This window comes from Meleagris gallopavo, chromosome 5 (assembly GCF_905368555.1).
Source record: "Meleagris gallopavo chromosome 5, MGAL_WU_HG_1.1, whole genome shotgun sequence".
In the NCBI taxonomy this organism is placed as follows: domain Eukaryota; kingdom Metazoa; phylum Chordata; class Aves; order Galliformes; family Phasianidae; genus Meleagris; species Meleagris gallopavo.
Window position 1 is genome coordinate 57,993,649 of NC_139408.1, and position 23,367 is coordinate 58,017,015.

Sequence of the window (23,367 nt, forward strand, 5' to 3'; positions counted from 1 at the left end):
CTGTCAGTGTGCTTTATTCTCTCTCGTGGGCTGTGTGTGGAGCTGGGTGCACAGCGCAGCCTTGGTGCAGTGTTAGGTGAGCAGCAATGCACCAGGCTGTACTCCTGGCTACTTCCCATTATTCTAATTGGATTACTTCAGGCACACTCGGCTGACAGACAAGCATGTCAGGTTAACCCCCGGTTTGCTGCAAAACAGCGCTGAGTAGCACCTCTGGTAGTGTTATGTCCTCCATCACTGTGAGACCAGGTTTGGAGCCCCCAGTCCAGGAAAGACAGGGAGGTGTTGGAGAGGGTCCAGAGGAGCCACAAAGATGATCAGGGGGCTGCAGCACCTCCCCTACAAAGACAGGCTGAGGGAGCTGGGCTTGTTCAGCCTGGAGAAGAGAAGGCTGTGGGGTGACCTCATTGCAGCCTTCAGTACCTAAAAGGAGCCTGCAGACAGGAGGGGAGTCAGCTCTTGGAAAGGGTAGAGAGCAGCAGGACAAGGGGAAATGGTTTGAAGTTGAGGGAGGGCAGATTTCAGTTGGATGTGAGGGGGAAGTTGTTTGCTGTGAGAGTGGTGAGGTGCTGGAACAGCTGCCCAGAGAGGCTGTGGATGCCCCGTCCATCCCTGGAGGTGTTCAAGGCCAGGTTGGATGGGGCCCTGGGCAGCCTGGGCTGCTGTGAGATGTGGAGGTTGGTGGCCCTGCCTGTGGTTTGGGGGGGGTTGGAGCTCCGTGATCCTTGAGGTCCCTTCCAACCCGGGCCATTCTGTGATTCTATGAGGCACAGCAGAGGCAGTGGGAGGTGTGGGACGGGCACAGCTCTCACTTGGAAACCCTTCTTGCCTCGGCACGCGGGGCTCGAATCGATTCCGGCTCCGCACGGGTCGCTGCCGCTGTTCGCACAGACGGAGCCTCCCGTCACGGCGGCTCGGTGTCGGTCCCGCTGCGGGTGCCGGGCGGTTGGGCCGTTCGGAAGGGGCGGCAGCGCGCGGCCGCGTCGCTCCTCACACCGCCCTCGGGATGGCGGGGCGGGGCCCGGGGGCGGAGGAGGAGGAGGTGGAGAAGGAGGAGGAGGCGGCGGCACGGCGGCAGCATGGCGGCCAGGAGCGAGCGGCTGGGAGCGCCGCCGCCTCCCCCGCTTCCCCCCGCCGCCCCCGAGTCGGAGCCCGCCGGGACGCTGCCCAAATAGCCGCCCCGCCAGGCCCCGCCCCGCCCGGAGAGCGCCCGGCCATGGAGCTCGCCAAGCCGGCCTTCCCCGCGCTGCCGCAGGCCAAGGAGGACTCGGAGGTAGAGCGGCCCGGCCGGGGTCGGGGGGGGGCGCCACCCGCGGGATCTCCGCGCCCGACCGACGGGTCCGCGGCTCCGCCGCCCGGCACCGCGCTGCGTTCCGGCCTCTGCCCGCCCCGGGCCGCGATCCGGGCCGGCTCGGCCTCCGCGTGTGCCCGGGGAGCCCCCGAGCTCCGGCCGGCTGGGTTGGGCGGTTGGAAGCCGGCGAGCACCTGCGCGTCCCCCGTCCGACAGTTGGCGCTTGCTCGCTTGGAAGCGAGTTGGTGAGCGGGCGGGCTGCCCGAGCACGGGCTGTGGCTCCGGACAGCTGCTGGCCGGCACGGCTCGGCACCGTGTCTGATTGCCGTGCCGTCACGCACCGCCGCTGCTCCGCGTCCCGCAAAGGGGAGCGTCTGCTACTGCATCAATGGGATCAGTTGTGCTGTGGGAAGCGTGTGCTGAGCTTAGGATTCGTTTCTAATTGGAAGCAGGGTTGTAACGCGGTGCTAAGCAGGTTTTGTTTCTCGTTTCCGTAATCTCTCTCGACAACACAACGTGTGCAATGGTAGAGCTTCCATTTCTGCAGAACCGTAGCGGAGAATTTCAAGAGCAGTGTTTAAAACCTGTAAGTTATTTCATTTTTCAGCGCTTATCTTTGTGTCTGACCCCAGCACCGCAGCTGGAGCGTGTGGGGGAAGCAGAAAAGTTGTGGTCGGTGTGAGGATATCCAGGCTGGCTGTGCAAGAGCTTTTGAAGCAAAGGCTGAGAGCTTTCAGCCCCGGGCCTTCAGCACAGCCCTTGAGAAGATGCTTTGGAAAAGCAGTCAGAGGAAACTGAAGCTATTCTGCCTCCAAACTGATGGAGAGCTGAGGATCGAGCCATGCATCTTGCTGCCGGGAGGCTCTTTAATGAGAGGCATGCGGGTGTTGTTTGCAGGGGGATGGTTGTGTGTGGTTTAGTGCTGTTTTGGTAGATTGGACTTTGAGATATTGATGGGAAAGAGGTTGAACTCAGGCAGTGCCTGATTTTGGTCCTGCTGTAGGCTACTCAAGGGCAAGTACAGATCTGTGCTCATGTTCAGGTGGTCCCAGTGCCTGCCCCTTTGTCCTGACTGACACTGGCACAAATGGGACAGCTTAAATCTTTTAAAAACAAACCAAAAAAGCCAAATTGGTGAGCTGATTGGATTGCCTGCACAGCTTTGCCGTAGTGCTGGCCTAAGGATGAGTGAGAGAGTGGGCAAGGGCCGTCTGTTGGGTGACTGATGGCAGCCTGTGGTTGGGTTGGCTTAAGCAGCGAGGTGCTGTAGCTAAACAGACTGATTTTTGTGCCCTGCAGGTGGTTTGTGATGTCCCTAATCCAGATGTAGTATGGATTCCTGCAGGCATTCAAGGCCAGGCTGGATGTGGCTCTGGGCAGCCTGGGCTGCTGGTTGGTGCCCCTGCACATAGCAGGGGGTTGGAACCAGATGATCATTGTGGTCCTTTGCAACCGAGCCCATTCTGTGATTCTGTGGTTTTTGAACTCCTGGCCTCAGCCAGCAGTACCTGTAGGAGTTTGTGAAATGCTGTGTTGAGACACGTTGCTGGAATGTGCCTGCTGGAGGGAGCCCTGCCTGCCTCCTCCTCATCCCAAACCTGATAACATCAGTGGAATTGACAGACCAGAAGTTTGCTCTGAGTGCTCCGTGACGTGTGCTGCTTTCTTTTCCTGTAGCTCGTGTGTACTTAGGGCTCATTCAGGCAGTGAAAGCATGTTTGCTACAGGTCAGGCACAGACAGGTACGTGCTGGTGTCTGCCACGTGTTGCTGTGAGGCTGTGTCAGCTTCCCCCAGTCCTGCTGTCCCAGCTGCAGCCTGGCTGCCTGTCCAGCCCTGCAGTGTGAGCTGGTGAAGCCCAGGGAAGCCAGCTTCCCTTACTCACTGGTAAGCCCATGCTAAGAGCTGCACTCCTTTCTACAGGTCCTTATACCAGTTGGGTTCTTCCAGTTTTAATTACTGGATATTGAAAACGTAGCTTGTTCTTGCTGAGGGTTTCCAGTAGGTGCTCTGAGTGTCTGAATGACGCACGTTGTTTTATAAATCAGTGACAGCAAATGTGTCAAACCCTATGGGTAATACTGATTGTACACAGTCTCGAAGTGGTTTCTGTGCTTAGGTTGGTTAGGTGTGGCCTAAAAATTCCGTAAATCTCAGGAATGCTGGCATTTCTCTCCCTGTGTAAAGGCCGCTCCATAAAATAGATCTCGAGTTTTGCAGCACATCACTGTGCAGTGAGGGTGCCGTGCCTTACACTCATGTGTTCCCGTATCCACACAGGGCATAAGCACTGTGCCTCTCCTGTAGTATAGAGTCATAGAATGTCCCTAGTTGGAAGGAACTCATGAGGATCATCAACTTGTAACGGCTAAGAATCATAAAACCGTATCACAGAATGGCCCGGGTTGGAAGGGACCTCAAGGATCACGAAGCTCCAACCCCCCCCAAACCACAGGCAGGGCCACCAACCTCCACATCTCACAGCAGCCCAGGCTGCCCAGGGCCCCATCCAACCTGGCCTTGAACACCTCCAGGGATGGACGGGGCATCCACAGCCTCTCTGGGCAGCTGTTCCAGCACCTCACCACTCTCACAGCAAACAACTCCCCCTCACATCCAACTGCAATCTGCCCTCCCTCAACTTCAAACCATTTCCCCCTGTCCTGCTGTTATCTGCCCTCTCAAAGAGTTGGAGGAGGTAAGGAGTTTCTAGAAGAGGGTCAGGTTGGTGGCAGTGCCTGCTGGTATATGCAACCGCATCATAGCACACTTGGAGAGATGGCATAGGGCTGGAATGGTTCAAGGGATTAAATGTCAGTTATTATTATCCTTTGAAATAATTTGCCCATCCCTGCAGGCATCCAAGGCCAGGCTGGATGTGGCTCTGGGCAGCCTGGGCTGCTGGTTGGTGACCTGCACACAGCAGGGGGTTGGATCTGGATGAGCACTGTGCTCCTTTGCAACCCAGCTGTTCTGTGATTCTATGAAGTCTTAAATGAAGAATGGTAGCGGTGGGACATATGTGATGGGAGCACAGCAGTAATTGCCAGTTGATTATTTTTCTTTAAACATCAGTGTGTTTGCCTGCAAGCAGGCTGAGCATAAACTAGTATTTGTGATCAAGGCTCTCCATGCTTTTGGTAATGGAATTATCAGCTAGGTGGCTAAGTAGTCAATTTGCCTTTTTTATTATGCATATAAAAATGAGCTCTCTTTAGCACATGCTTTTTTAAAGAAACGTTCGTTTCCATTCTGCTATATTTAGCCCAAAGCATTACCTGATATCTGACTGCTTTCAAACAGTGCGGCGGCACAGACTGACTAAAGGTGGAACAAATTCCCTGAGCTTTCTTCCTCTTACAATCACTAGAAAACCCCTTAACAAAAACTACAGCTCTCCCCCTCGTCTGCAGGCTTTGGAAAAGAAGTAGGAAGGCCTTGTGGTGTTGTGCATTCTGCCTGCCCACAGAGCAGGGTATTTCAACCCATGGCTCTGCCAGCATGGGCCGTGCCAACAGGCTGGGGCCCAGCTCACCTGTGAGCAGAGAGGGCATGAGAAGGGATGTGTCCAGCTGTCCCGATGTCGTGACCCGAATGTCATCCTTCTGTCTGCTCGGTACTGATGGAATTTGTTCACAGGAGTCTCAGTTTCTGTACGACGAAGCCAAAAAATGAAGCAGCCCTGCCGCTTGGCCACGTGCTTTGTGTAAGCAGAACTTCGCTGCTTTGGTCGGTCTCTGTGTTTTCAAAAGCATAAGATTCTCAGTACAGGAGAGACGTGGAGCTGTTGGAGCACATCCAGGGGAGGGCCATAAAAATGGTCCCAGGGATGGAGCAGCTCTCCTACAGGACAGGCTGAGAGCTGGGGCTGTGCAGCATGGAGAAGAGAAGGCTCCAAGGTGATCTGATATCTAAAGGGGAGCTACAGGAAAGAAGGGGACAGACTCTTTAGCAGGGAATGTGGTGACAGAACAAGGGGAAAGGGTTCCAAGCTCAAAGAGGAGAAATTTAGGTTGGATATAAGGAAAAAGTCTTTTGCAGTGAGGGTGGTGAGGTACTGAGCAGGTTGTCCAGTGATGTGGTGGATTCCCCATCCCTGGAGGCTTTCAAGGCAAGGCTGGATCAGGCCTTGGGCAACCTGATCTAGCTGTGGTGTCCCTGTGCATTGCAGGGACTTCCATTGCAGTGGAAGAGCTTGGGAAGCTTAAAGGAAGGAAAGTCAGCCTCAAAGAACTGCAGCAAAGTGCTGCAAACTGCCCATTGAAGCTGACTTAGAGCTCTCTTAGAAGGAAATGGAATGGGAGAGCCAGGGAGAGTGAGAGGATGGGTGTGTTATCAGCTCCCTATCTGCTGCCAGCTCAGGCTTTCCCACATGGCAGAGAGGTGGCTGATAGGGCTCTACTCTTTAACACCTGACTTCAGGTAATAAATTCTGGGTAGTGACATAAGGGCGTTGTAAAGGCAGTGTGGCTGTGATGGATTGGAGGAGCTGTGAATTGAGAGCTCAGCTCTGCTGGGGGGCATTTTGTATCATTTTGCATGCCATAATCTCGTTAATCATGTTAATTTTGAAAGCCTTTCAGTGTTGTCAGGAAATGGACACCAACTAGGAGCAATTCTGCCCTCGGATAAAGACAGCATTTAATCTGAGATAGCATCTTTTAGATGCTTGCTTTGCAGAGTAATCCCCAGGAAGCTGCACCTTTTTGGACTGTGCTCAAGTCGAACGTCTGGGGCCAATATTGACTTCCATTCTTGTTCTGAACATCCGTGGCATCTGTTGTGCTTTGGGTTTTGTGTTCCTTTGGACCTGGTACTGCTGAGCTCTCGCCTCCTGGCTTTGCACAGCACCAGCTGTGGTGGCAGCCCCAGCTCCCTGCTCACCACGTGGTGGAGAGGAATCTTTTGGACACAGTGAGTCCCCTTCACCAAAGTGGTGATGAATTCGTGTTTTCATTTCACTCCAGATGAAGGCTGTAAATTTTCCAAGTATATAAATAGAGTAGTAAACACACTTGTGTGCTCCTGCAGAGTAACTTCAGCTTTTCAGAAGCGATTTCTCATGGCACTATTTGTATACTTGGACAAACCCAGGATTCCCTTGCTTGCGGAACACGTTGTGCTGCCCCACGTGCAGTGAAGTAGCAAGATTGTGCTAACACACCCTCAGGTCAACTTCCATTCCTGAAATACCATCCTGCTGTCCCAGGGTCTGTAGTGCTGGGATGGCTGTGGGGTGAGGGCAGAGGGAGCTGTAAGGAAGGGAAGACAGGAGCAGAGTTTCATGAAGGATTTTCCCTGTTAGCTTTGGCTGCTCCACAAAACAGATCTCGAGTTTTGCAGCACATCACTGTGCAGTGAGGGTGCTGTGCCTTACACTCACGTGTTCCTGTATGCACACAGGCCATAAGCACTGTGCCTCTCCTGCAGGAGGTCGCTGGTGCAACCTACAGAGAACGGCCTTGTCTTCATATAACCCATCTCTGCTTGGCTTTGTTTTTCCCTCCCTGTGCTCACAGAACTATTTCTGCTTTCTTTGAAGGATTGGACCTATCCCATGAGGAGAGAGATGCAGGTATGGCACACTTTCCTTTTTTGTTCAAGTCAAAACCCTCTGTGCCCTCTGTATGAAAAGGAAAGTGCCCTACAAACAAAAGCTGCTGTCGGGATTGATCTTCAGGGGCAAAGTACAAACACTGTCGTTTGTCATAGAATCCTAGAATGTCCTGGGTTGCAAAGGAGCACAATGCTCATCCAGTTCCAACCCCCTGCTGTGTGGAGGTCGCCAACCAGCAGCCCAGGCTGCCCAGAGCCACATCCAGCCTGGCCTTGAATGCCTGCAGGGATGGGGCATCCACAGCCTCCTTGGGCAACCTGTTCCAGTGCCTCACCACCCTCTGGCTGAAAAACTTCCTCCTCATATCCAACCTAAACCTCCCCTGTCTCAGTTTAAAACCATTCCCCCTTGTCCTATCACCACCCACCCTCACAAACAGCCGTTCCCCCTCCTGTTTACCCGCTCCCTTCAAGCACTGAAGGCCACAACGAGGTCTCCCTGGATCCTTCCCTTTTCCAAGCTAAACAGGCCCAGTTCCCTCAGCCTTTCCTCATAGGAGAGGTGCTCCAGCCCTCCCATAGAATGGCTTGGGTTGGAAGGGACCTCAAGGATCAAAGTCTTGTCTCCATGAGTGTTGCAGGAGGAGGTTGCTAGAACTGCATATTGCAGCTTTTGCTTTTTAACTTGAATTCTGGGGCTGGTAGTAATCAAACAGGAATTTATTCCAAATAAAGGACTGAATTCCTGTTCCACGAGAAGATCCTCTGCGTGTAGATCATGTTGCTTTTATTTTTGCCAAACTGACTTTGTCCCCTTGTCCCATGGGAGGTGTGGCTGGGTGATGTCCCTCACTAACATCCGAATTATTTGTTTCCCTGCCCGTGGTCTGAGTGCAGTGCAGTGTGTTATTTCAAATCCTGTCGCCTTGATATTAAATGTCTGTTTTTCTGCCCCCCCCCTAGGAAATTTTACCTGGGTTATTTTTAGGCCCATACTCTTCAGCTATGAAAAGCAAGGTATGATTTTTCAGAACAGTATCTCCCAAGGGAGCTTTGCCGTGGTGATACGTCCAAGTGTGTGTGTGTCTGTGTAGGTACATTTGGTTGCAGCATTCACACAGCCCTGTGGCACCTTCCCTGCAGGGTGCAGGCAGCACGTGGTGCATTTACGGGCTGGTTTCTTAGCCCTGGGGACTGCTATTGATTCCTCCCTCTCTCCAGAGAGGATCTGAACGCTGCAGCCATGCAGACACTTGCAGAAGCTGCATTTATTTAACGATCCTGAGAGCTAATGGGTTACTTTGGGGTGGGGGGGAGGTGGAAATAATTTCAGGGGAAACAAAAGGGGGGCACAAACAAGTTCCCTGAGCACCTTTATTGCCTGCTCCTTTATCATCGTTAGAAATGCTTTTCTTGCAAATTCTAACGTTGGTGGTGTTTTGTCTGTTTAAACACACATACATCCCCATTTTGTTTCGCACGATGCTTTGAGTGTTAGAAAAGCTGCTCTGATTTCCCTTGAGGACTTGGTGTCACTCGTTATGTATTGAAGTATGACTTTTCTTTTAATGGCCGTGTAATGGATGGATTCAGCAGCCTAAAAAAAATCTGTTTTCCTTTTTTTGCAGCTACCTATACTTCAGAAGCATGGAATAACCCATGTAATATGCATACGGCAAAACATCGAAGCCAATTTTATCAAACCAAACTTCCAGCAGCTATTTAGGTGAGAAACAAAGGTGATGTGCTGACCTGAAAGCAGTTGATTGTCTGATTTTAAACACCTTATTCTGTATTGTTAAGGTGTATGTGTGTGTGTGTGTGTGTGTGTGTGTGCTTCCCATGGTTTGAGCCATGTGGGTTATCCTGGTGTCCTGCAGGTTCCAGTGTTACTGTGTGCTGAATGACTGTTCTCATTGCAGGTATTTAGTCCTGGATATTGCAGATAATCCAGTTGAGAATATAATACGATTTTTCCCTATGGTAAGTATTGGTTAATGGGAGTGGGTTGGGAATGGGGCTGCCCAGTAGGATCGTTATGAACCAACGCATGCATGGTTTCAGATGTGGGAAACCCAGCCTGAGGCAGGTGACAGGGCTCTTAGGTGACCTCTTACTGCCCCTGTAGCAAGTGTGATCAGCTTGTTCCTACAAGTAGAGAAATGAAGGTGGAATTACAAGAGCTGTACCTTGCGATGGCCCCAGAAAAAGACAGTTCATGGGAGAATAATAGTTATTTTGGAAACCTTTGTCCTAAAGGAAACTGGTATCCTGGGCTCCATCAGCAGAGGGGTGGCCAGCAGGGACAGGGAGGTGATTTCCCTCTGTACTCTGCCCTCATGAAGCCCTATTTGCAGTACTGTGTCCAGGTCTGGAGCCCCCAGTACAAGAAAGACAGGGAGCTGCGGATGCCCCATCATCCCTGGAGGTGTTCAAGGCCAGGTTGGATGGGGCTGTGAGCACCCTGTTCTACAGGGAGGTGTCCCTGCTTATAGCAGGGAGTTGGAGCTAGATGATCCTTGTGGTCCCTTCCAATCAAACCATTCTATGGTTCTGTGCTTTATTGCTACTTGGAATCTTCCCCACAATAAATAACCCAGCTTTTGCTGTTCATTCAGTGAACTGTTTCAACCTGGTACTATTCTACAGACCTCACTGGATCATGCTATGCCTTATTAGATTGCTTAGACCTGCTTTTGTAATTGAAAATGTCACTGGGGAGCCTTAGGAAGACACAGACATCAGCAGTGCAGTCCAGGCCATGCTGGTGTTGATGCTTGTGGTTTCTCCTTGTCCCACAAGTGTCAACCAAAGATGTCTGGAAGGTACTTTGTATCACAGTGCCCTAATGTGCCTTGCTGCATCTCACTGACTGTTCTTTTGGGTGATAAGAAGCTGTAGTACAAATCAAAATGTTCAGCTGAAGTGAAGTCTAAGCCTCGTAAATAAATCAAATGGTTGTTGCTGTGTGTAAAGACCAAGACAAAAATTTCTGCAAGCAGCAGGAACATCTATAAGAAATCCAAAAGTTTGAGTCTTTTGATGTTTTTTTTTTTTCCCCCTCTTTTTAGACTAAAGAATTTATTGATGGAAGTTTACAAAGTGGAGGTAAATCAGATTGACTTTTTCCTTTATTGACCAGTACATTGCTTTTAAAGCTTTAAAGCCTTCTAAGATGTGTGTGGTAGATGCTCTTAATAATGAGACTTTCTTAAATTTGGGGGGGGGGTAATTTTGTTTGACTTGAACTGGATTACACAAATTCAGAGTCGACTGTTCTTTTTCTCTTTTGATTTCCACTGGAAAACAAAACCTCTTCACACATCTTTCCATCATTTAAGACACGTGTGTGTTCCCTAACGGAGAGCTTAAATCTGCATTGTGGTCCCAGATCCTCTTACTCAAAATCCTCAGAGGAGTGAGAATCCACGTTTCTGTGTCCCAGAGTAGTGATGCACAGAGTGCAGTTAGTAGCAGACTGAAGTATAACACACTCTTGTTATTCTTAGGCTGTACTTTGCTGATGTGTAGTTGCTCATAACAAGTTAAAACTACGTCTCAAAGAACTTCCTTCCATTTTTACAAGTGTGTTTTTGTTTTTTTTTCTTCCTCAGGAAAAGTTCTAGTCCATGGAAACGCAGGGATTTCTAGAAGGTAGGAAAATATCCATCCTGCTTATTATCATTTTACTCCACTGGAATATATTTTAGTGACTTTGAAAAATGTATTTTTATTTTTATTTCAGTGCTGCCTTAGTTATTGCATACATAATGGAAACATTTGGGGTGAAGTACAGGTAAGAGCAGGGTTTGTATAGTCAATGGTCTGTCCCATAAAGCAGAAGTAAGAGGGTACTTAAGAACAGAGAAGCAACCTGATATATCTGTAGGTGTAATATTTGAATTCAAGTCATGTGAATTGCAGTGGATAATAATCTGGGAGGGAATGCACAGTCCTGTACTGCCATATAAACCAGTTGTTACCCCTGGGGCTGGGTGAAGTCTTTCACATGGGGAAGACGGTTCCATTTCCAGGTTTGCTTTCACCCTTCCATGAAGAAGCAGCCACCTTCTGCTAATGGCAGCCCACACAGACCAGTGCCTTGCTGTCACACTCTGTAAGAGGGACCCCAAGAGGCTGCTTTAAGACACGTTTTAAGCTGCATGTTGAAAACAGGCCAGCAAGTAGAAGGCTGGAGGTTGGGGTGGGCAAAGAGTGTGCTACAACTACTGCCTTCTGTTCTGCCCAGAAAACTGCAGTTAAAAGCAAAGCAATTCTGAGAAGGCTGTGTACTTCCCAGAACTGGTAACCGAAACTCCTGAAGCACCACAAATCTGGCACAGTCTGTTTTCCACTGAAGTATTTTCTGCCTCCTTCTTTTGTTTAGGGATGCGTTTACTTACGTTCAAGAAAGAAGGTTCTGTATTAATCCTAATGCTGGATTTGTCCATCAACTTCAGGTGATGCTTTGTTCTTATTTCTTACTTCTGAACCTGTTTAGTTTGGGAAGAGAAGGCTGAGGGGAGACCTCATTGTGGCCTTCAGTGCTTGAAGGGAGCGGGTAAACAGGAGGGGGAACGGCTGTTTGTGAGGGTGGGTGGTGATAGGACAAGGGGAATGGTTTTAAAGTGAGACAGGGGAGGTTTGGGTTGGATATGAGGAGGAAGTTTTTCAGCCAGAGGGTGGTGAGGCACTGGAACAGGTTGCCCAAGGAGGCTGTGGATGCCCCATCCCTGCAGGCATTCAAGGCCAGGCTGGATGTGGCTCTGGGCAGCCTGAGCTGCTGGTTGGCGACCTGCACACAGCAGGGGGTTGGAACTGGATGAGCACTGTGCTCCTTTGCAACCCAGGCCATTCTGGGATTCTGTTTTTCTAATCACATCTCAGAACTCATTTGTCGAGTCAGCTTGCTACAAAACCAACTCTTCTACTTATGCTTAACTTTACCTGTGAAACTATGCTTTGAGTGAGTGTCAGGAATTTATAGCAGACCTGGGGAGGAAGATGAGCAGGTATCTTAGTTCATTAGATTTAAATTTAGACAAAGGAAATCCAGGAATGGAAGAAAAATGAAACAGTTCTGTGCACAGTGGTTAAAAGGCTCTTGAAACAGCTTAGTTGGTGGCCAAGGAAAGTGCAAAGTGGGTGTTGTGGCATACATCCATGCTCCTTCTTGATACTCACATTCATAGATGATGCAGTTCAAAGGTCTGAAACCACAAATTTTCAATATCGTGGAAATCTTTCTCTCTTTCTTAAATTCATTTCTTGTCATCCTTTAGATTTTCTTTTGCTCTGCTTTCTTGATGGTTTTTGTTATTCATAATAAAGCAACAAAGACCTCTCCTGCTTTAAAACCCTCTGCCATTTCTGTAAGATATCCCCTGGCATGTCCCAGTGAACTCTCTGACTTTGTCCTCCACCTCTTCACAGGGTATTACACTAAATTAATAGCTATGTGTATTATTAAACTTTTTCAGGAATACGAAGCCATCTATCTAGCAAAACTGACCATCCAGATGATGTCACCGCTGCAACTGGAGAGATCCCTCTCTGTTCCGCCTGGCACTACAGGTCAGCAGCCTCTTCTGTTGTGTGCGATGCCACCTGCTGATCCTGCTGGGGTGTGGGAATGCTTCACACCCTAAGGAAGCCCCCAACAGCAGTGAATCACAGAATGGCCCGGGTTGGAAGGGACCTCAAGGATCACGAAGCTCCAACCCCCCAAACCACAGGCAGGGCCACCAACCTCCACATCTCACAGCAGCCCAGGCTGCCCAGGGCCCCATCCAACCTGGCCTTGAACACCTCCAGGGATGGACGGGGCATCCACAGCCTCTCTGGGCAGCTGTTCCAGCACCTCCCCACTCTCACAGCAAACAACTTCCCCCTCACATCCAACTGCAATCTGCCCTCCCTCAACTTCAAACCATTTCCCCTTGTCCTGCTGTTATCTGCCCTTCCCAAGAGTTGATTCCCCTCCTGTCTGTAGGCTCCCTTTAGGTACTGAAGGCTGCACTGAGGTCACCCCACAGCCTTCTTTTTTCCAGGCTGAGAACCTCAGACTTTTGAGAAAGAGATGTGTGTGCTCACTCGAAACAGAAGAAAAATGGAGTACGGGGGAGAGAGAAATTTTGGGGAACCCAAAAAAATAGTGGGTTCCAAAAAACAACTCCATGTGGAGATGGGTGAGGGAAGAGGAGTGCAGTGAGCAGCTGGCTGTCCCATAAGGCAAATGTCATGAAAGGGTAACACATACTCCAAGAAGACATTACCAACTGTCCTGTAGCCCTACTCACAGCCACATGGTGTTGTAGCTGATGCCTTTGTCTTATCCTCCTGCCTCTTTGTAGGAAGTTTAAAGCGAATGCATGAAGAGGACGAAGAACTTGGAACCATGCAAGTGGCAGCAGCACAGAATGGATGAGGGCAGCACTGTCTGCATTGTGAACTCCTGCTGAGAAAGGTGAAGAAAGCTAGGGGGGAAAAAGTGAACTAATGCAAAACGATGAACACACTGAGCTTCTTTTCAATTACATGTTGCTTTCAGATGTAAATCTGCCTCTGCAACACACTAAGCATCATTTTTAAGATGTTGGACTTCTTGAATGAATAGATGGCACTGATTGTTTTACTCCTTTTTTACACTTTACAGTTTTATTCTAAACCAAGATTTTTGGACTTGCAAAGAGGTATTATTGCAATAATGCACTTTTCATACTTGAAATTTCTTTATTTGTATGATATAAAGTTATTACTTTAAACAAAATGCAAGCTGGGGGGGGATTTGTTTATAAAGTTATTTGTGTAATTTATAACAAGAGACTTTAGTAAAGAAAAAGTTTGCTAAAATTCACTTTGTTCTCGCTGTGTTATGGTCACACTCAGATACGTGTTTTACAAGCTGCACTGTGCACTGCTGTTGACAGTTGAGCAATGGCAGTGATCTATTCAGCATTAACCCTTTATTTGGTTACAAAGGCTCATGGAATTATTTTGAGGCTGGCACCGAGACCATATTAAGAGAATATTGTTCTAAAATTCTCTGCTTGTTTTATGCAAGCTAGTTTACTTTACCAGAGTGCTGGTTACTGATTAGTTAATAAAACAGTCCTGTGCTAAATCAGTACAGGTGGCAGTTCCTGATTTCCCAGGCATGAATGCTTTCAGAGCGTGGTGTTGACTGAGCAAATCGGGAAGCTGTTAGAATGAATGGGTCTATTTGGGAAATTGGCAGTGAACAGGTGGGCTGAAGACAGTGGAATGAATATAAAAGACGTTTGGGAGTCTGAGCACCCAGCTTTCTTCCCTCTACTGGTAGAGCTGGATGCACGAGGCCTGTGTTCTGTCAGTCCTGGAATGAGCATCCTGTGCTGAAGGCAGAAGTGGCAGCTGGAGGGGGACTTGGTGGGGCAGGTGTCTTTAAGGGCATGAATCTGAACAGTGAGGCCTCTCAGTGCTGTGGGGATCTCTTCTGAAGCTGCCTTTCACTGAAAGACTGAGAGCTTGTTTACCCTGCAGGACTTCTGCCTTAGTGTACTTAAGGCAAGTGGACCACACCTGTGACTTGTTGATCTTTGCTTAGTCACTGATTCTCTGCCTTCTCTTGCAGTTCCCCAGAAGCTTTGCTGAGGGACAGTCCCTCCAGAGCAAGCCTGAACTTCTTAGCCTGTGTCAAGGCTACTTAGAGACCTGTTACAAATAGCAGACTCTGCCTTGAAAACTACTGCCTGGATTAAAGCATGCTGCTAGAACAGATGCTGGTGACAGCTGTGGAAATCTTCCTGCAGTAAGTCAAGGCTTTTAGTTGAGCCAGGACACCTGGGCTGAGGCTTTGTAGCCTGACAGTCTCTCATGTGTAATGTGAAGGCCCTGTGTGAGGAGGTTCCAGTGGAGCTGGGAGAGCAGCACTTTCCCTTTATTGCCATTCGTCCTGTGCTGTGTGCTTCAGTGAAGGAGTTATGTAAATTCCTCAGAAAAAGTCTTTAGAAAATGTATTGTGCTTTAGTCAGGAAACTTTCAGCTTCAAAAGAACGTTTGGGGGCTGTTGGGAAATGAAATCCTCAGCCACCTCGCCACTTGTCTCCAATGCTCCCAGTTGGCTGTGCAGTTTGTGGATGCCTCCCTCGTGCAGCACACCAACTGCTGCCAGCTATGAGCTTCTGATGAAGCAAGGGTGGGAACCAGAACTTCTGAGTAAAGCTGCTTCCTCCTTCAGCTCCCCTGGGCCTCCTTGGGCAAGAGTAGAGATGAAACACAGACAGAAGAACGCTGCTGATTCATCCGACCATCCCCTGCCAGAGAGCCTTGTTCATGTCTAGTCTGGTTCTGTTGCCTCACTGGGTCCTGCTGTTTCCTTGGGGAGGCTGTCTCACCAACTGTTAGGCTTCATGACTAAGGATTTCCCACCAGTTGTCTTTTCACTCCATTACCACCTTCCTCTGACTGCTGAAGTCATTGTGGTGTGTGCCTGCTGCCCTGCAGATAACAGCCTCTCAGATCCAAAGGGATTCTGAGATTAGATTTTCTCTTACATACTATTATTTAGTTTTGTATTGAAGCTGTCATTTCTTGCTTCTTGGTTAGCTCAGTATAGTAGGTATTTCAATTACCATTTGCTTTCTGAGGTTAAACTAGAGGTGGCAGCAAGCATCCCTGCGTGGGGCCTTTAGGAATCACTGCAGGCTGAATTTTCTCCCCTCCTCAGGTTCAGAGGTACAGTTGCAGCACTGAAGTCTTCGTGTTCCACAACTGTATGTTAAGATACAAGAGTTCCCTTTCCATTTTAGGGGGAGCTGGGTGAAGGAAGGAGCTAGAGGTGGCATACCGTGCGTGGAGAACTACCAACCAAGCACTGAAGGCTTAAGGAGCAGCTAACATTGAGCTTTAGAGAAGCTGGTGGTGAAGTCCAGGCTATTGGAAAGCATCTCCCTGTTTGATTTCTGACATCATCCGTGGTTCCTTTGTTCTCCAAGGAGGCCTCATCCCTCCTTTGGAGCCTGCGCTGCTGTAGATACAGAAGTTCTATCAATTCAATGACACAGTGTATTTGAATATCTCCTGCTTCTGTTGCTGTTAGTGGCAATTGCCAGATCCTGTGAACTGACAGATTAAAATGCACGTGCCTGCATGTACCATGTATTCTTCCAGCTGGCTGAAACTGCAGTGACATTTGTATGTCACGAGCCAGACTGTTATCACCTCTCAGAGCATCTGCCAGCACTTAACAGAGCCATTCCCTACCCTGCAGGGTTGGTGGTGTGCTTCATCATTTGTTGAAGTCTCATTTCTGCCCTACAGCTCTCACGCTTTTCCTCCAGAGGGATTCCTGACAGTTCAGCAGTTAAACAGCACCTTTTCTCACAGCACAGCTCTTCTGTACCTCCTACCATCCCCAAGAGGTTAGGCTGCCAAGGTTGGGAATGTCATCTCTAGTAGAGAGCAGAGGGCTCTTCCATGTTAAAGCAGGATTCCTCCCAGCAGAACAGTGCCACGCAGCCACAAAACCAAGCTTTCAACCTCATTCATTTGTTTTACAATGATCTGAGCTGAGTGCATTGCCACCCGCTCCTCACTTGTACTAATCATTTCATTATCTCTTAATGAGAGCCTAGAGCTACTGAGATGGCACAGTATCACAGAGCTCACATAATCCACTTCAAAGTAGTGGAAGTGCAGAACTGATTAAAACAGTGAGAAGCAAAACACTCCACGTCGCTCAGAGGGGTCAGCACACGTCAGCAGATGATGCTTTATACTTCAGACCTGGGGCTCTAGCTGCATCCCCATCCCCCTCAGGTACACACAGCCCGAGGAAATCAGGCCTAGGCTTAACTGCAGCTTAGCAGAAAGTGGGTGAGAAGCTCCAGTCTGGCTCCTGAGACACGAGCTGGACTTGCTCTCGTTTTCCCACCACTCCTGGCAGCCTGTGGCTGCACCTGTAAGCAATCAAGCTGTGCAGATGCACACCTCAGGTTTCATGCCTTCCTCTAAAGGCATCCACAAAAGGCATCTTGCTTCACAGATGTCATGCTTCAAGAGGTGCCGTACTTGAAATCAACATGAAGACTCAAAAAAAAAAAAAAATAAAGGTTCAGTTTATAGAAAAGCAGATCAAAGGTACAGCAGTATCAGAAACAGAGCAGATGTAGTTGGCAGTCTTAATTTATTCAGCTTAAACAAAGATTTTTTTAAAAAATAATCAATAAATAAAACAGACATTACCAAGGGAACACTGTATTGAGTGAAGTACCATCAGGGACATTAAATAGAACCCCACACACACCTTAAAGGAGCTCTCCTCACCGCAAGGGAAGGACGTTCCTTAAGGCCTAACTTCACAAACGAGGCTGGCTGCTCTGTGCCAACCTTTGCCTACTCATAATGCCCTATTCAGAGATGGAGGATTTGTCACTCTCCTTGCACAAAACACTATTGTTGAAGTGAGGGCTTTGTATATTATTTGCTTGCCTCTGGGGGCAAAAGTGCTAAAATCATTTATCCAATCTTACAGAAGAGGGATGCTTCCAAACAGCAGCTATCCCTCAGGACATGATCTGGGATCTCTGGGCTGGTTTGAAATGCAATAGGTAGAAGTGGTTACCAGCAAAACCAGAGCTGAACTGGCCCAAAGGAGTTCAAGTACAGCAAGTTGGTTGGATGCGCTGGGTGAAGCTGAATGTGTTGGTACCTTCTTACAGGTACAGGCATTAGCATTCCCACTGAGTACCAGTAAAAGCCCACTAAGGATGAGGTGTATTCTGCCTGTCAGACATTCCAGCTTCCTATTTCTGTTGCAAATCAAGGGTTTGTTTGTCATAAAACATAACTGTCCTGAAAACAAATTATCAGCTAAAGTGCAGGGTCCCTGCATGGAGGACTATGCATCCATTTAGGCTCCAAAACAATGGCTTCAACAGAGCCCATAAGGACCCACATAAGGACCCCCAACCACATAAACAGCAACAAGTCCAGTTTCAGACAGCAGTGCCTATAAAACTGCAGGTACACGAACATCAACAGCACTTCAGTGAGGTTTCATGGAAAGAACAGAACAAATTCCCATCCTGTATTACTAACTGCATACAAGAAGCATCCCTACCCACCTACATCACCCTTCATTGAAGTACAGACAGCAGCACAACCCCACAAAGCTGTACTCTGGCTACCAAGAAAAGAAGCGCAAACCTTTAGAAAAATACAATGCAAGAAAAAATTTGAGATAAAAATATAGACCTTTGGTTAAAAACCATCCCTTTAACAAGAGTCCTTTGTAACTCAGCTAGAACAAAAAAAGCTTCACTTAGACTGAACAGTAGTAAAAATTAGTTCTAAGAGCTAACCCACAGAACCCTCCTAGAATGTCAGTACATTGCTTTTTCTTTGCAGGATTTACACATTTGATGTTCAGTATTTATAGGGATCGTTATATTTGCAGCAATAAACTATATAAATTTGTCATGAAGAGAATGTACCACGAGCTCCTCCACCAACAGTCTGTACAAAAACAGTGCTAGAAGTTCTTAATTAAAGAACCGTTGAAACATGTAGTTTTCTTCAGATACCAAATAGCCAAACTTCTTGTAGAAGGCCACGTTTTTTGGCAGACACTCGAGTGTGATTTTGTAACAGTTCAGTCTCTTACTTAGCAATGTAAGAGTGGACGTTAATCTGAAAAAGACAGAAAAACAACAGTTAAGTGGGATGGCCCTGAAGACAGGAACGACCAACATTTAATTAGCTAAAAGATATCAATGACACTTTTTGAAGGAGCACAGTGCTGATCCAGTCCCAACCCCCTGCTGTGTGCAGGTCACCAACCAGCAGCCCAGGCTGCCCAGAGCCACATCCAGCCTGGCCTTGAATGCCTGCAGGGATGGGGCATCCACAGCCTCCTTGGGCAACCTGGTCCAGTGCCTCACCACCCTCTGGCTGAAAAACTTCCTCCTCAGATCCAACCTAAACCTCCCCGTCTCACTTTAAAACCATTCCAATACTCTTAGTGGTCCTGCTTTGATCCTATGTCTTCTGTAGAAAGCACTACTCCATTTCAGATATCTGTTGATTTTTCTACTGGAAACATTTGGCAGACCCACCTACATCACCTACTCACTGATGCCTACTGACCACAGGGCAGCCCTTCCCCACCCCTAGAAATAAAATACTGAAATGTTACACAGCAACCTGCATTTCTCTTCAGTACACACAATAGCTGCTATCCCAAGGAAAAAAAAAAAAAAAAAAAAAGAAAAATAGCAGTGGTTTGTAGGCAATTTTATGTTAAAACATAAGTGCTATCTTTTTAGCAAAAGGTCTGTGAGCTGCCTGGCTGCAGAGGATCGGCCCCACTAACCTGCAGAACTGAAATCCTGCTCCAAGACCCTGCAGTGCCTACTGAGGGCAATGGAACAGATGGCATCCTGAGAGCAGCAAAAGGGATGGGCTGACTTCAAACGTCAGCCACTCACAGCTGACTTCTGTCCTGTCACATTGATGGCAGCTGCAAACCTTCCTCTTCTCAGAGAGCTCCTGCACTGACATCAGTCATCACCACTGCAGTGTTTGCTGGCACTGATCAGCATGCCAAGACTGGGGGGCAGAAGCGAGCTCAGTGAGGGCTTGCTGCTCTGCCTGGTGTTGAATTGCAAAGGTAACAAATACTTACAGTTTACCGAGCTGCTTTCCTCTGCACTCCCCGCTTACTACTACGTCTTCTATCCTCCCTCTCTGTGAAAATACAGACAAGTGTTAGTGCAGCACAACACCAGGGTGCAGTCTCCCTCCTGCTCAAGGTTCCACTCCTGCATTTTCTCCTGTCTAGTCAGACACAATTCCTCCACAAATCGATGCCCTCATCACTGACTCAGCAGAAGGTATTTCATCACACAAGGTAAAAATAACGCGTGTATTCTGGAAACACTATCTTCTTCCTCACCACAGCTGCAGTGAGAGGATATACCTTTGCACAGGAGTGAGTGAACTTGTGTTCTATCACCAACGTTGCTGTAGCAACGATCTGTCCGAGATTCGTATCTTCTACAACAGTAACGTAATAATCTCCAGATTTCTTCATGTGCTCAAAGGTTTCTGTGGGAGCAGACAGACAGACCACTGTTAGTCTCAGATTGATTTGCTAAATTCTGAACGCAGATCAGATCCAGATTCTGAATGCTGAGATCTGAACTCAGGATCACAAAGTGTGCACCTAAGACACCAGGACCTTAAAGCCCCAGATTAACCCTGAGATAGAAGCCAGGAAAAGCAGGAATGAATCATAGAATGGCCTGGGTTGAGAAGGACCACGATGCTCATGTAGTTTCAACCCCCTGCTGTGTGCAGCGTCACCAACCACCTGACCAAGCTGTCCAGAATGAAGTAAATGCCTTTTCCCTAACCACCAAGAGAACCCTCCCTCCTCAGCAGATGGGCGCCAATGAAGGCAGCAGTACCTCCTGTAAGTCTTCTTTCAGTCAAAGCAGTGAAGCAAGCTCAGAATGTCACTGAGCTGCAATCAGAGGCAAACTTCTGCTTCAGCCAAAAGAAGCCACCACCCAGTGCTCCCTCCTGCCACGCATCAAAAGCTCAGCCCCCAAAGCAGGTGTACAATTTAAACACGTCCCAGCCAAGAAGCTCTTCAGGATAACTGCAGCTGAATACAAAGCTGAGTGTCAAAATCTGCCTCAGGGGACACAAGATAATAAATCCCTCTGCATCAGAGCCAGGTAGATTGCTGTCAGCATCGCTATCTTCTGGTTCTCAGCAACCTCTACAAAGCACCAAGACACGATGATATACTCACTGATAAACTGCTCTGGGCTCACAACTCCAGTTTCAGTCAGCTGACCCAGGACCTTGAAAAAGCCTGTTACAGAAGAGAAGAAAGACTCACTGCAGGGCAGAGACATGCAAATAGCACAGAACAGCCTGACAGGGCTGTCTGCAGAGTTCACTTCCCCATGGCATCAGCTGTATCTAAAGGCCTGTGCTCTGCATATTACAGACCTGGACTGTAATCTTAAAATCAAACTCACACCTTGAGCAATGCTAAGGATCAGCTAATCAGCAAACTAGCTTGAGTGCAAAGAAGAGGCACAGATGTTTAAGCAAGAGAAATGTCAGCCTTAACATTATACAATGTTAAGCCATTTGTTCAGAACAACTTTTTTTTTGTCCCCCCCCCCTTCTCCTCCCCCCAAGCTACAGATGTGAAAGCTTCATAATCACACTGGTTTATATCACTTCTATATTATAAGGAACAGCACAAACAAGCCTATTCCCCTGTATACAGAATGGCCTGGGTTGAAAAGGACCACAATGATCATCGTGTTTCAACCCCCTGCTACGTGCAGGGTGGCCAACCAGCAGACCAGGCTGCCCAGAGCCACATCCAGCCTTAGAACAACACAGCCCTTAGAACTGTGCTAAATAGGAAGCTGTGGATTATTTGAAATACTTGAATTTTAAGATTATTTTTAAGGTTATTAATATAGGAGAAACAACGTTGAGGGTCAAGCAACACAGCAGCTATTCATCCATCATGCCAAGTGCTCAAATTCCTTCCTGATAACCCAAACCAGATAAAACACATAATCCTAACCTAATGAGCGAGAATGCAGGAATACACATCATGTAGTTCAGCACCCATTTTTGCTTGTGATCATCACACAACAGGATTCTACCTCGATTTACATCAGCTGTGCACAGCGGTCTCATGACCAGCCCATCTCCTGGCTCCGAAGGAGAAATAGAAGGAGAAAAGACGGCTGTGTTCTCACTCCAGTCAAGCTCATGCAGAATGCTCGGGTCAAACATCGGCGTGTCGTCTGGCATCGCGGTCGCTACGGGCAGCATGGCAGCAAGAGGTGCTCTGGAACACAAAGCACACACGTGAGCAATGCTTTCGTTTCACTACTCCCTTAACGCCCAAAGAGTCTCTCCCACAGAGTCGTTCCTCCCAGGGATGTAGAGAAAAGTGAATGACACCAACGCTGCTGTTGACTTTGTGTGAAATCAAAGAGAGCTGACCTTCACCAGATGGGTTAAGCAAAGTGTGTGTGAGCTGAAGTCAGCACAGACCGTGCTCACCCAGAGGGGCTTTTCTCTTAGCCAGAAGAAAAAAATAACAGAATTGAGCTGGATAGTTAGCACCCTTTGGAAAGGAAACTAGCCAAGTGCATGAAGAAAGCAATGTGTACAAGCATTCTCCCCATTCATTCAGACTGGTGGTAGGAAGAGGGTGTGTTTTCCAAGCAGTCTCATCACACAGACAAACACTTCCATCACGCAGGTGACACGCAGCATCCAGGCACTCTTCCAGGGTTTCATTTACGTCACATTTGCTCTGTGTATTTACAGAACCGGATGCCATCCCAGCACAGCACCTCACCTCCCATTAACAGAACTGCCAGAAGCACCTGTTAATGATTAAAGAGATGCGGGAAGTTAAGGGTACGAGGAAACAGAGGGACATCTCTGACTGCAGGGAGCAGGAACTGCTGGTCAGTTCTCTGGTACCAACAGAGAGCACTGCAGGAGTCACTACTCAGAAGTCCTGGATGTGGCTCTGGGCAGCCTGGGCTGCTGGTTGGCGACCTGCACACAGCAGGGGGTTGGAACTGAATGAGCACTGTGCTCCTTTGCAACCCAGGCCATTCTGGGATTCTATGACAAACGAAACCCTTTGGGAAACCCACTAAGGAAAGCTCTTAAATAAAGGGAGAGAATAAAGAGAAGCCTCGAAGCACCCATTCTCACCTCAACCCCGCTAGGAAATAGATAGCCCGCAGTTACGGCCGCGCAGCAGCAAGCCAACCAACCCCCCCCCCCCCCCCCACAGGAGGACGAAGCAGAGCCGGTGTGAGCCTGCAGGCGGCACGGAACAACACCGAACACGGCATGGCACGGGGCTGGAGGCCTGACCCGGCCGCCACAACGCACCTCCTCCCGCAGCAACAGACCTCACTCACACCTCAAGGCCCCTTAACCCAACTTAACCCTACACCGAGAGCCCGGGCGGCACACGCCTGGCCGGCCCAGAGAGTGGAGCCCCCCTCCCGGTCCCCGCAGACCCCACTTTCCCCGCAGCCCCCCGGCCGCACTCACCCCGCACAGCGCACGAGGCCGCGCCGCCGCTCGCACCGGCTCCCACGCAGGCGCCGCACGGACGTGGCAGAAGGCGGAGCCTAACGCGCACGCACGCCACGACTCAGCCAATCGTCGGCCGCGCCGGCCGCCCCTCTCTAACTTTACACCCTCGGATTGGTAGAGAGCGGTGAGGCCACGCCTCCCGCCCTTTGGCTGAGATCACACCCCTCTGAGGGGCGCAAAATGGCGGCGGCGCTGTGGGCGCGGAGGGGGGCGGCCGCTTCTCGCGCCGCTCGGTGCTCCCTGCCGGAAGGGGCCCGTGTGGGCGGGAAGGAGGGAGGAGGCGGGATTGAGGCGGGATTGAGGCGGGGAGGAGCTGCGGGGGTGTGTCGTGACTGGGATTTGGTGTGAGGTAATGTATGTGATGGGGTAGACGGG

General features: G+C 49.0%; 2 protein-coding genes across 5 annotated transcripts; one reads left to right on the forward strand and one right to left on the reverse strand.

Annotated features, from left to right (window-relative positions):
- Window positions 1–1,034: 1,034 nt before the first annotated feature.
- STYX (serine/threonine/tyrosine interacting protein) lies at window positions 1,035–13,702 on the forward strand. Of its 3 annotated transcripts, none has more exons than XM_085225962.1 (11): window positions 1,036–1,273; window positions 6,833–6,865; window positions 7,810–7,863; window positions 8,475–8,572; window positions 8,769–8,829; window positions 9,918–9,954; window positions 10,461–10,500; window positions 10,592–10,642; window positions 11,234–11,306; window positions 12,327–12,420; window positions 13,200–13,702. In XM_085225962.1, the coding sequence occupies exons 1-11, from the start codon at window positions 1,217–1,219 to the stop codon at window positions 13,271–13,273; spliced, it is 672 nt and encodes a 223-aa protein (XP_085082088.1). In that variant the 5' UTR covers window positions 1,036–1,216; the 3' UTR covers window positions 13,274–13,702. The 3 variants fall into 3 exon arrangements, with proteins under 3 accessions (XP_085082089.1, XP_085082088.1, XP_010710465.1); XM_010712163.4 differs by lacking the exon at window positions 1,036–1,273 and adding an exon at window positions 1,322–1,877; XM_085225963.1 differs by lacking the exons at window positions 6,833–6,865; window positions 7,810–7,863 and having other exon boundaries at window positions 1,035–1,273.
- Window positions 13,703–16,994: 3,292 nt separating this feature from the next.
- GNPNAT1 (glucosamine-phosphate N-acetyltransferase 1) lies at window positions 16,995–23,101 on the reverse strand. 2 transcript variants are annotated; one of them, XR_014883831.1, is made up of 7 exons: window positions 22,948–23,101; window positions 21,525–21,712; window positions 20,645–20,707; window positions 19,805–19,932; window positions 19,511–19,572; window positions 19,199–19,434; window positions 18,374–18,516 (listed from the first exon to the last, which is right to left on the reverse strand). XR_014883831.1 is itself a non-coding variant. In XM_085225964.1 (6 exons), exons 2-6 carry the CDS (start codon window positions 21,694–21,696, stop codon window positions 18,369–18,371), a joined length of 573 nt encoding a protein of 190 aa, XP_085082090.1. In that variant the 5' UTR covers window positions 21,697–21,712; window positions 22,948–23,101; the 3' UTR covers window positions 16,995–18,368. The 2 variants fall into 2 exon arrangements, 1 of the variants encoding a protein (XP_085082090.1); XM_085225964.1 differs by lacking the exon at window positions 19,199–19,434 and having other exon boundaries at window positions 16,995–18,516.
- Between the last annotated feature and the right edge of the window lie 266 nt (window positions 23,102–23,367).